The following is a 13,148-nucleotide window of genomic DNA, read 5'->3' on the forward strand; positions in this document are numbered from 1 at the left end:
AAAATTTGAACTTTTGCTCAAACTTTCCATGAGCAAACTTTCAACCATCCTTTACAAAATCAAAAATAAAATTTTGAGTCACCTTGCAAATTTTGGTACTTAGAGATAACAATTACTCAATATTTCCCGATATTTTAAAGCAAAAATGGCTTCCATCTCTATGCTGTCTCAATGGGAAGATAAAATTCCCGATTTTAAGAAAGCTAAGCCGTTTAAAACTTTATTCACTTCATAAGCTTTAAATGAGCCGCCATATTTTGTGCGTCAAAGGAATAAAGTTTGAAAGTAATACTATCCTTCCTACAGGAGCATTCTACCTTAATAGCCCATAGAATTGAAGTGAGTCTAAAGGAAGGGGAAACCAGTGATGAATGCGCTTTTCCGATTATTCGGCAGCTACTGGCACTGCGCAAAGCAAATTCGGCCTCCTTGACCTACTAAGTGTTTAAATATATATTTATTTAAATACTAATTGAACTTACCGATGAAGTCCACTTTGAAGGTGAGCTCTAGGGTTTTACTTGTGCTGTCTGTCTCCACGTGACATTTCCATTGAGCACCTTCCATAGAACGGGAAATGAACCTAGGCTCCAATATTATTGCCAGGAACGAGACACCAATATGAGCTCTCGAAATAAACCATGTGTCTCTTCTCAGACGATACGGTAATTCCATGTAATTCTGAAAAGTGATTGCCAGATAATGATACGTAACTGTGTAGATCTTTGTGCAAAGGATATCAGTTAAGCTTTTTTATCAGGCATCTTTAGCCTTATGTGTACCGATTTCAAGGATTCTGGAAAAACCCTTATGCGATATCTGCTAGGAAAAAATCGAGACTTAATGACCGTGTCACCGCTAGTCTTCGACTCGAGGTGACACAGTCATTACGTCACTTGCATTTTCCTTCGCCGAACGAAGAAAACTATTAGGGAATAATATACCTATCTCATGCACAAGCCAAGATCTCAATAATGTCTGCAAAATAAAAGTAGTTTTCATCAACGATGCTGCGTTTAAACTTCTGAACTACTTTTAGAATACAATTAGGCGAGTTGCCAATCATTTCTGGTCGTCGGTCGAGTGAGCGAGGAACATGGCGATTACATTTGTGTACGGAGCAAATGTCAGATGACATCACACCGCACGTACCTTCCGCCAAGTTATACACGATTTCAAAGACAGTATAGGCCTAGAAATTTAACTCAGACAAAGTTACATTATTTTTCGAGAATAATAGCCTGAATCTAAACAGCGTGAACACTGTGTAACGTTGCGCCCGACAATATCCTGACTGCAATGCTTACAGAACCCACGGTAATGTGGCCAGCTTCGAGTTCGTTGTTTCCGAAATGCACGGCCTACGTCACTGTAGTGACGTCCTGCATGGAGCCTCGACCAACAGTTTTATGCTAGCAAAATGGCGGTCTCCGGGTAGTCATGTCGGGTAAGGCTAGAAAAAAAGGTGATATTTCAGTGAATTTTGAGCGGATGTCTAGTCGTGGTGAGTCCTAATAACCAAGCTGTCGATGAGTGTCGGCAATTTATAATTTGGATGGAAACTTTTTCGAAATATTGTCGAACAAACTTGCGCAAAGGGTGTTTGTGGCGGATTTGGACGCCAGTCTATGGAATATCCCAAAGCTGTGGTGGCGGGGTTAAAATCATAATAGTCAAAACCAGCCCATAAAAGCAGGTGCCGCCAACTGGTAAATTTGATGAATTTCGCAAAATCGTCACAAGACATGTTTTGAAGGCTGATATACCGATTTTTCTTATTTTTGACCTTGACCTAAAATTTGGAGGGGAAAGTGAGAGCTGTTCGTAACTGCCCTCCCACTGGCATACACGTAAAATGTGCCCTCCCGCTGAATTTTGATGCCCACTGCCCTCCGGTATCTATGGTCTGCCCGCTCCCCACTCCCCACAACAATTCAAGCTCCCCGCTGCCCTCTCCCCACTACTGAAATTCCCCATTGCCAACTAGATGCCCACTAGGCAACCCAGATCAACACAAAACCATGCCAGTAGTTAGCAGTATACTTGGAACATTGCTCCCCTCTAAGTTAGGCGCTTAATTTCTCCTCAAGTTCTATCAACCACGCCGCCTTCCCCTCCCTCTACGTATTTTCCGGTGCCCACTGTCAAAAATTTTCTCCCCGCCCGCTGAAAGTAATGAAATTTCTTCCCCGCCCACAGTAAATATCGATATTTTCTCCCCGCCCGCTGATTAGTTTTGAAATTTGCCCGCCCGCTGAAAAACTGCGCACGAACACCTTTTTGCACGAACAGCTTAGTTGGCGGCACCTGTAAAAGGTAGGAACCCTATCTGAAAACACCACAGCTATGGACCCACAGCTAGAATCAAACCAAGAGGTTTAGTTTGTTCCTTGGGTTGGCAGTTCAGCCGGGTGCATACACGTATACGCGTAAGGGAGTTCATGCCGTTGAAATGGGACCGGGCCGGGTTCGCTGCAGGCCGACGTCTCTTGTGTTCATACCGAAGTCATAGTATTCACATGGTGTCGCCGCTGCTCTCGATCATGACAGAAAAACTCAAAATTTTGAAAGCTGTCAGATTTAATGCAACATATCTCGGAAGAGATGTAGCGGAACCAGAGGATCTCAGAGCCTGAAAGTTCGATTGTGTACACACAGACAACGAGAATCTTGTCTGTGGTTTACCACCTGACATGACTTTGTAAAACAGATTCGTGATTGGCTAACTCTGATGATATATTCTCATGAATAATTAATTAGCCCCAATTCACACTTCCGCAATTTCCTACTGTCATCTGCCAGAGCTTGATTTTGCGTAGGTCAACTAAGCGGAAATTATTGCACTGGCTCACGAGAATGTAAAATATGTCCATCGAAGTAAGCATTTACGTCGACAATGTAAACCCTCACTGAAATCGGCGTAACAACATGCCTCCCGGGAAAGTACAGCGTGTCCTGCCGTTTAAGCACAGGGCACAGAAGTCAGTCCCCAGGGGTGGGGGAGGGGTGGGGAGGGATGAATTTTTTGTGCAGCGGTTTACTTTATTTGATTTTATTAATTTTGACTGTGGTATTTCAAAAAAAGAGTTCAACTCCAAACCGCCTGACTGCTTTCTTTATTACTTCAAGTCCATATCTCCTCTCAAATCTGTGTATACACCACTTGCTCCGCAAACATTGCCAACTTGCTAATCCGCTGTCCGTATCAGCGGATTGCTTGATTAAGTCAACACCACAGCCGTCCCACACCCAGTAAAATAAGTTATGTTTGCGGAGCAAGTGGTGTATACACAGCTTTGAGAGGAGATATGGACTTGTAGTAATAAAGAAAGCAGTCAGACGGTTTGGAGTTGAACTGTTTATTTGAAATACCACAGTCAAAATTAATGAAATCAAATAAAGTAAACCGTTGCACAAAAACCCATCCCTCCCCACCCCTCCCCCACCCAAGGGGACTGACTTCTGTGCCCTGTGGTTTGTATTAAAATTAAACGCTTGTGCTGATCGCCTGTGTTTTGGCTAACTTCAAAAGCGAAGTGGCCTTCCGAACTGCAGAGGCGGCCGGGAGAATCTAACTGAGATAATTTGTACTATTACGACGTGAAAATCGTGCTTTTTCCTAGTGATTTTCGGGATGTGATGGTAAACACGAATTAGCCTTTTTGTGTCTCTTTCAGGTCTCGTCATGCTACTTTTCACTCGATCGCTCGTGATAATAGTGCTATTCTAGCGCTTGGACAGTTGGATGATTGAGCTGTAAGCCAGCTAAGGTTGGACCCCTTGTCGAATTATAGGCAGAGAATGTACGTTGAGAAACAGATGGATTGGGTCGAATTATGATAATGTCCTTGCAGTGTTTTTTATGACATCTACATTACGTTTTAAACAACAAAATAGCTATGTTAGTTGAATTTTATTGGTCAACAACAACAACAACAACAACACACGGCCAATATAAACAAAATAACAATACAAACAACAACAACAACAACAACAAGATTTCTGGTTTCCCTTTGGTGATATGTGTGTATCGCCGCGACTTTGTGAAGATGTCTTTTCTACGTCATAGGGGCAGTTCTACCGGCTTAGACCTAATAAAAACCAACTATTAGTTTGAAATTTCTAAAACTTATTTATTCATTTTCATATACAAGCCACGGAAAATCACGTGCGCTCACTGTTATATTTGAACAAAGATAATTTCTATGTTGATTACCTCTTGGGTGAACATTTTAGTTCTAGCAGCCTGAATTACTTCGTTGTTATCGATATCGGTGCAGACGACAGTGAGATCCGCTCTTTGTTGCACTTTGTCTTCTTCCCCGGGGAGAGTTATGCCACCAATGTATAAGTAGATGATGAACGAACCTGTAAAATACAAAAACTGTCACGCATTAAGAAAATGGCAGACAACATACAAGATTGCATTCATCACATTGTTTTAGTCCAAATATATCGATTCAAAGCAGATGAGCCCGTGATAAAGTCATTGCAACAGTAATTGCGGTCTGTGATTCAGAAAACCAAAACAAACAGGCAAACAAACAAGCAAGCAAACAAGTTAGCGATAATAATATGCGATTTGATATAGGATCGACCAATTTGTCAAGAAAGCGAACTGAACTTCAATTTAATCTTTTGCCTCAGCTACAATGGCGGTTGAGAATATCAAGATCTGAGACAATTGAAGTAAGTTATTCACATTCCTGGCCTCGTTTTGGCAGAAGTCTTTTTAAGCACCGACTCACAATCAAATTCGCTTCTACATCAGAGGCCTTGCATTTGCTAGTGGTGTATTTCCCGGTACATATATATCACTTTGAAATAATAAATAATAATATTTCATGGACAACAAATCACAAGGCTGAGCCCTGTTTAGTCAAATCACCATATAAATGTACCATTCTGGAAGAAACAATTTTTCGACTACTATTGAAGATAGCAGTTTATCGATTGTCCGCTCCGATGAAGGGACTGTGGTTGGTGCTATTAGTTATCAACAACGAACATGAGGGTGTGTAAGCCTCAGACAATGAGTCCTTTAAATTTATTTTTCCTTTTGCATATTTTATGACAGCACGGGTACCGTAGAATTTTTTTTCTTTAATCAGGTGCAAACGGAATTAGGTATTTCTAGTTATAAAACTGCTGATGAAGGTTTGTCCTTTTAATTTTCGCAGGAAGCAAATAAAATGTTCAATTGTAAGTTCTAGAACAAGAGATACGGATGCGGACGGCGGATACTCTTTTTTGACTTACAGTCTCCATTAGCGAGATCTAGATAAAGTCTGTCATTCCAGAGCGATGTCAATGGCACAGTTTCGTCCCATGGAATGCCGTTACATATAATCCGGACAGGAAACGGCTTAACAAATGGAAAAAACACAAATTGAAAATAGTCAGAATTCAAAGCCCCTATATAACTCTCTTCATGCAGGTTTCTGTTAAGAAGACACTAACAATTTTCTCTCACTTGTTGAGTCTATTCAGAATAGGCCTGTCCAAGGTTGCATAGTAGTCATGAAAGATATCAGGCAGAATTAAATTCTGTTATTTGGACAGTGATTGCATTGTAGCTAACGTTGTTTAACTTCATAATAAGTTTACCAAATACCCTTTTTTGTTATTTCCCTGATTAGGTAAAAACGTTCTAGCATTTTATGTTCAATTTACACAAAGGTCACTACGACGCAGCGTTAAAGTCAAGTGGGTAAACAGACCAAATTGAATTTGTCAAGACCAAACCAATCATCGATGAGAAACAATAACAGGAAACGTAATATCACGTGGTGCAACCCCCCTTTCAGTGAGAACGTGGAAACTAATATCGGCAAGAAATTCCTTCAACTTGTTGACAACACTTTCAAAGGGGTCTAAGTTTCATAAAATCTTCAATAGAAACACCAATAAAGTGAGTTACAGCTGTATGAAGAAAATGTCTAGTATAATCAAATCACATAATAAGAGAGTAATTACCGGAGACCAACGTCAAGATCGACCAGCTGATTGTAATTGCCCGGAAAAGTCTACATGCCCCTTCAAGGGCAACTGTCAAGTCCAAGGTGTGGTTTACAAGGCCAAGGTATCAACGGGGACAACACTGAGGTCTAAATCGGACTCACTGATAACACCTTCAAGACGCGCTACGCTAATCACATGCGATTGTTTCGTAACGAAAGGTATCGACACTATACGGTGTTGTTCAAGTACGTCTGGTCCTTGAGACAAAAGAAGCAGGTTTTTGACATTTCGTTGTCAATCATTGACAAAGCACCAAGTTTCTCTAACATTAGCAAGCGATTTGATCTTTGTATATCAGAAAAAAACTACACATTATCAATGCTGACATATCAATGCTGACAATCTACGCTGTCACAATGTCGCCAAAAAAACAAATATTATCAATTTTTAACATCACCTACAAATAGAATTGTACGTCCCGATCATACATTTATAAGAGAGTTGAGCTAAGAATACTTCACTTCTTCTGTCTGATGATAGCAGGATGCAAGAAACTTAAGTAACAGATATCATTACTTTGTACTTGAAGTAATTTTGTGTAATTAATTATTATATATATATATATATATATATATATATATATATATATATATATATATATATATATATATATATATATATATATTATATATATATATATATATATATATATATATATATATATATATATATATTGAGAGTGTGTGGCATTGTGTCTTTTGAATTGTATTGCACCATGCGTTTGAAGAAACACCAAATTGACAGATAATATAGATATCGATTGATATGTACCCTGTACTTAATACTCACATAATTTTCAGGTCTTTTACTCTCAGTTGGACAAAAGCAGCATGATTCGTTGAAACTTGGTGGCCAGTTTATGTCATCGGTAACATTGACCGTTAGATTAAAAGTGTGACACACATCAGCGCCGTTGAGGGTCTAAAGGCAGAATTCATAAGGCGGGAAAATTACTTTAAAATTTGCATACATGAAGAAAAACCTTCAAAAAAATGTCGTTTGAATTTAAAAATATTTTTCCAATACCAATTTGAAATTAGAGCGTATCTTACTACCATGGCAACAACTGTTCTTGCTTATCTCTTTGTACTGCAAAGCTGCTGGAATAAATTAACCCCTATTCAAAAGTGAGAAATGATAAAGGAAAATTTGTCCACATCGACTGCAAACATATATTCTGATATCATGATATTTCATGTGAAACTTGCATGTTGGAAAGATCTGCTTCATGGTATGTACTGATATGTAAATAGACTTACATGATGATATTTAAATTCAAGATCATACTCGGATGTAATGCCATAATTCAAGTATCGAGCCAAGGAAACCATACCATTATCGGAATTTACACTGAACCTTGCATTCTGTTGATAAAAAAGGCAAATAAGAAGTTCGTAATGCGCTAAAGAGGGCGTACGTTAGGAATGTGCGTCATAGCTAGTTTTATAGCATTACGTTAAAAGTTCAACTACCCGTTAAGAAGTGAAATTTACTGGTACTGCTCGCCTGGCCGCTGAGATTTTGTGGTGACCAAGCAGATGAAATGTTTAAAGATAAAGTAAAGAGTGGTGTCGACTGTAGGTTCCAAAATCTTAATTGATGGCCTCAAGCTATTGTCATCGCGGATTTAAATCAGTAAACCAAGGGAGTGTGCCATTTGATGTAGGTGGGGGTGGTCTGGAAGATTTTCGAAAAAATGAAGGTTCCAAGAGGTTGTGTGTGAAAACAAATCAGCCAAGGATGATGGAATTAAAAAATGATATCCTGCAGACGTGAAGTAGAATTAACGTACCGACAGTTACTTTCAGTCCGTAATTTTCACTTTCGGCGCGCCTCTCTGGGCCCCATGTTTTAACTTTCATTTTCGGAGCGGCCTTTTGGCACAACAATAATGGCGAGCGCTTTTGGAGTCTCAGTTTTATAACATATTTCATTTTGGGTGCATCCCTTAAGAGTCCTATTTTTATAGCAGCTCTCATTTTCTGCACACCCTAGGTCACCAAGTTTTCTTAAAATCTGATTTCACTACATTGCATTTCATCAAAACCCTGCTATGATTAATATTTTACCCAAGAATTTCTATTGCCTATATATGTAGAAGCTGCATTATGGTTTCTTTAAAGGGGAACTTCACCAAGGATGATTTTTACATCTGTGCTAGCTTTGTGGTTACTTACCTAGGAAAAACTATTTTCGCCATTTATAACTCGCGTGATTTTTTACAAAAACCGATAAAAATAGTACAGGAAGGTTTGGAGCTTGCATCACGTGATATGGAAGGGACCATCTGGGTATAGCATTGTCCACTCACCCACGCTCAAACCAGGCTGTGCGTATTTACATAACTATTGTTTATACTGAGTATCCTTGCGTAAACGATGAATCACTTATAATAAACTGTCCACTGTCAGATTTTGTGTTGCTGTTTATATGGTCTTTTGGTAGCTCCATGCTGTTTACTAATAACCACCAAATCTACAATAAGCTTCAGGAATATATGGTTATAGGAATATTGTCAGAATTATAACATACCACATGCTCATTCCGTGTCTCGATTCGCCAGAATACGTCACGTGACGATAAAATAGATACGATATATTTCGCAAGAGAAACAGTTTTGACCAAATTTGGAAAAGTGCCCAGTCTGGTGATCGTAGTGTCGTCTTCAGCTTTGCAACAGTGGCGGGTAACTAAAACGTGATGTGCGTCCTGGATAAGCGACGACACTCTATTTAAAAAAGATTTTCCAACATTTTCCAACAGCGTAGGAACTTGAACAGTTCATCGACGAAAAAGATTAAAGTACAACTAAGGATGTCGCTAGGTATGCTTACAATATTTTTTGAAGGAAAGTGGTATTATGTATAACTGAAACCGCTGTGGGAACATCGCCTAGTAAACTTGTCACAATGGATTGTTGCCTTGCAAAATATCAAAACACATTAAAAACTATATAACACAATACAACATGAGCGTGTGGTGTGTTACAAACACCTATAAGCTGGTCCTTATTCGGGCTGTAGTGCCCGTTTATTACCCCTCGTGGCCGTGTGTTACCAGAAATACATGGCTATACCTGGGGAATAGTGTTTCTGGTAACACACGGCCCCTCGGGGTATTTGATGGGGGCCATAGCCCTCATGACCGGGTACTAGGTGTTTATTATCACTCCACTCCATTGTTAAACGGCTTGGAAAGCATGTGGTAGATTTGGTGGTTAGTAGTAATTAGCAAAACAAAAGCCTGAAGCTTTTTACCATGATTCAATTACATGGAGTTGATGAAGCCCTAAAATGCAACTTCCTCTACTATCCTTATCGGTTTTTGTAAAACGTCTCGCGAGTTATGAATGGCAAAATAGCTTTTTCGGTGTAATTAACCACAAAGCTAGCATATATGTAACCAGATATGAATTGAAAATGCTCGCGTGTTTCATCATATATTGCACTGATGTGTAAATTTGAACCTGTGCCACATGTTTGCAACTTCAGTGAAAGTGTTATGATCAACATAATGAACAATATTCAATACATACGAATTCTAAAGATCATTAAGTATACAAATATGTAATTATCTGAAACAAAAAATAAATTTCTTTGACTGCTGTCATTGTATCATCACTTTATATAGCAAGCATAATTGCCTTTGGTCAAGTCCTTCAAGCTATATATGTCAAACTGTGAACGCTCATTAGATATGCAAATTATAAATTAGCTGACATAAAAATGCGAAATGACTTTCAATGTTGTTTTAACCTGGTATAATCATCAAGGTACAGTGCATATTTTGCCAACTTTTATAATGTAAATCCCAGTATATATCCATAATTAGGAAAATTCATTAAATATGCAAATAAGGAATTGATCTCATTAATTATGCAAAGTTAGGAATTGGCTGAGGTAAAAATGTTTATTATATTATAGCTTTGTAAATACCAGTGAATTTTGTGACGTCATATCCTTAAATTATTACTGATAATGTATTCCAATATTCAGCAATGTTGCCCCACAGCCAGCATAACAGTACAAGTTTTTTTTGGGAAACGAAAAAAAGGACTGCGCATTTAAAAGGAGGGAAAGTATCGGATAAACCATGTAAAACACAAAACGATAAATCTTGATAATGGTGCACAATATTTATAATAATGTCTTACTGTACGATTTATCAATTTTTTTTTAGTCCTCCCGCATGCACTCGCCGTCTGCTTCGTCCGGCTCGCGCTCAGCATGCAGTCCCCGTCCGATACGCTGGTATGCAGTACTGCACAACTACGTTGTTTACAGCAGGGTTCGCTTCGTTGCCGGATACGTGAAAAAGAACTCAGTACGCTTGCAAACTCCTTGCTGCGAAAACGAGCCCTGCCACTCCTTGACGTGTTCTGCTGGGAGTGGGGGCTGCGATGTGAAGAACTGAAATATCGCACAGGATAGTATTACACATGCACTATGCCGATGCGCACGGAATTTCGAACGGCGCGAATTTGAACGCCAATTTTCGATCTTTACAGAAATAATTTCCATACACTTGGTCCAAAGTCCATGTAGCATCTATCCATTGGAAGATGTCTAGGTATTCCTCAAGTTTACCTACTTTGAACGGGTTTTCCAACTATAACCGACGATCGCCTTGAAATCACCGCCATCTTGAATTTTAGCTGCTTGACCCATGACGTCATGCAAGTCTCGCACGTTCCCGTTCTAGCCATTCGCATATTCAGACGTAAACAAACAACAAGTGCGCTCGACCATCGTCTTTCACACTTCGCATTGTCGGCAACGTTGTGCGTATTTTCGCAAAAAAACCCCGGAAACCGACCAGCAAACTGTATTTTTAAATGTAAATATTGTAAATAAAAGGAAATAAAAGAAAAGAAATTGGGAATGAGTTGTGTTTTTGCACTTTTTTATATTTCATTTGCTCGTTATGTTAACAGTAAATGTTGTGCTAATCTGACAACGATTAGCTTGTTTTAGGCATTTAGGGGAACACCATTTGATTTCTGGGGGGGGGGGTATGGAGGATTTTGAGAAAAAAAATTGTCGCCAGGTGAGATAGAAGAAAAAAAAATTGATCCTGTCATGGCCTGAGAAAAAAAAACTTGTCATAACAGACAGAAGTGAAAAAAAAATGTCACAATGCACCAGAAATTAGCAAAATTTGGAAACCCTATTCTCATGTATTCTTTGCCGGCGTGCCGCCATAGGCGGCGCAAATGTTTTTACCACAAGCAATTCTTATGTTTTTTTCCCAGCACTTATGATATAAGCATGCACTACATAGGTCTACTTTACAACTCAGTGCACTCAATGTTTTCCTTCCCTTTTCTGACCCAAGAAATCACATTTCAGGATTTCTGTTGCAATATCTCAATGACTTTTTGACTTCTGTAAATTGTGAAAATTTTAAAACACAAGACAGGAGTCAATAAACTAGTGTGAAAATCAATATATTATTCTCTCAATATAAATATATTAGGAAGATGTACAAGTTGACAAAGAAAAATCGAGGAACAACAAATATAATGGAATTTCAAGGGAGGGGGTCACTGAAAAAATTGAAAACTTCAGGGGGGGCGTTACTCAAAATGTGGAGAGGAAGAAGGGGTGCGGGGTTACTCAATTTATTTTGGCGAAATAAATTGAAACACATCTCAGATTGCACCATTGCACACATTCATTTCTCAAAATTTTCAATGCGAAAGGGGGGGCCCCCTCTCGTGCACTCCCCCCCCCCTCGGGTCTTCTAACAGTTTTACTGGTAAAAGACAAATTTAAAATACCTATCGGATTGCACTACACTTCGCCGTGGCGCACATCAATTTCTCAAAATTTTCACAGGATCTAGGACAAAACTGAACTGTTATGAATTCATCCTTTATTATCACAGAAACATGTTTTCATTTACCTCAGTTCAATGACCATTTTGACAGTTAAACATACCATATTCATGCTTTTCATTAGAATCTGGCAGCTGGAGAAATGACACAAGAAGGTCAAAGATTTTCCGTTCCTGTATATTCATTTGTCTTTAGTCTCTGGCAAACAGAACTGTTTTTCACAAATTGTATTGTCATTGTTTGGTTGTTGAATATTGTGACACAAACACTGATCATGCATAAAATGTAAAAAAATATTGCAGTGTTCAATGTCATTTTCAAACAGTTTTACCGAGTGCAAAATAACCTGAAACTCCTCTCAGATTGCGCCATTAAGCACATCAATTTCCAAAAAATTCTCGTGCTCTCCCCCTTGGGGTGTTCTAACAGTTTCACGTAGTAAAAAAATTAAAAAACACCTCTCAGATTGCACCAGACTGCACCATTGCACACATCAATATCTTAAAAATTTCCATGCAAGATAGGGGAAAGCCCCTGTGACACTTTCCCCCTAAGCCTCTCACGTGTTTTCCCCCTGTACTTTCAAATTCTGCCCGGTCAGATATCCTAGTGAAAACCCTGTCATAATACCCATCCAAATTAAACAATATGCTATATGGTTAGATACTGCGTGAGCTTTTATATCTTTATTTTATTGTGACTTGCAATTTCATTTTGATGGGTTCACCTTTTTTGAACCATCATGAGATAACTGATGATAGTCTAGCAGAGTACATCAGGATTTCAAAGGTCTTTACTGTTGCTGTATTTTGTAAATTTTACAAATACATGTATTTGTATTTAACTTTTCTGAGCGGGGGATCAGTCAAAATTTCAGAGTTAGAGAGGGGAGTTACTCAAACTCATCATGGTTGCATGAGAGAAAATGCCGAGAGAGTTTGACCGGTTGACCTCGCTGTTAATTTTATGCAGGAAATTACAATAACAATGCTTGGTCGAATGACGCAGTGCCTTGAGGGTGGGATCACCAGTGGTATATGGGGAGGAGTACCTTCCCGATGGTGATAAGTGGTGCAGATTACCGTCGCCTAGGTGACTGGCGTATAAGCGTGCCAAAAGACACCTATGGTTGATTTCCTGTTGACTAGTCGGATGGCAGAGTTGCAAATACCTGGACTGAACCATTTGGTTTTTTGTGGGTGTCGGTGGTACTTTGACAATATAAGTAAAAATGCACATATATTGAGTTTATTGTCTTGTTTATGAGCGGCCAGTATTTCCAACAGCATAA

General features: G+C 39.0%; 1 protein-coding gene across 3 annotated transcripts in view; it reads right to left on the reverse strand.

Moving 5' to 3' along the window:
* The window catches only part of LOC139141146 (uncharacterized), a 164,196-nt gene that overhangs the window by 42,950 nt on the left and 108,098 nt on the right, over positions 1–13,148 (reverse strand). The window contains exons 4-8 of one of the 3 annotated variants that reach the window (XM_070710751.1): positions 7,281–7,385; positions 6,811–6,942; positions 5,260–5,365; positions 4,217–4,368; positions 483–681 (exon numbers count right to left, since the gene is read on the reverse strand). The exons of the other annotated variants lie outside the window; for them this stretch is intronic. Coding sequence (XP_070566852.1) covers positions 483–681; positions 4,217–4,368; positions 5,260–5,365; positions 6,811–6,942; positions 7,281–7,385 — 694 coding nt within the window. The remainder of the gene's footprint in view (positions 1–482; positions 682–4,216; positions 4,369–5,259; positions 5,366–6,810; positions 6,943–7,280; positions 7,386–13,148) is intronic. 3 annotated transcript variants of the gene reach the window in all.

This window comes from Ptychodera flava, chromosome 9 (genome assembly GCF_041260155.1).
Source record: "Ptychodera flava strain L36383 chromosome 9, AS_Pfla_20210202, whole genome shotgun sequence".
In the NCBI taxonomy this organism is placed as follows: domain Eukaryota; kingdom Metazoa; phylum Hemichordata; class Enteropneusta; family Ptychoderidae; genus Ptychodera; species Ptychodera flava.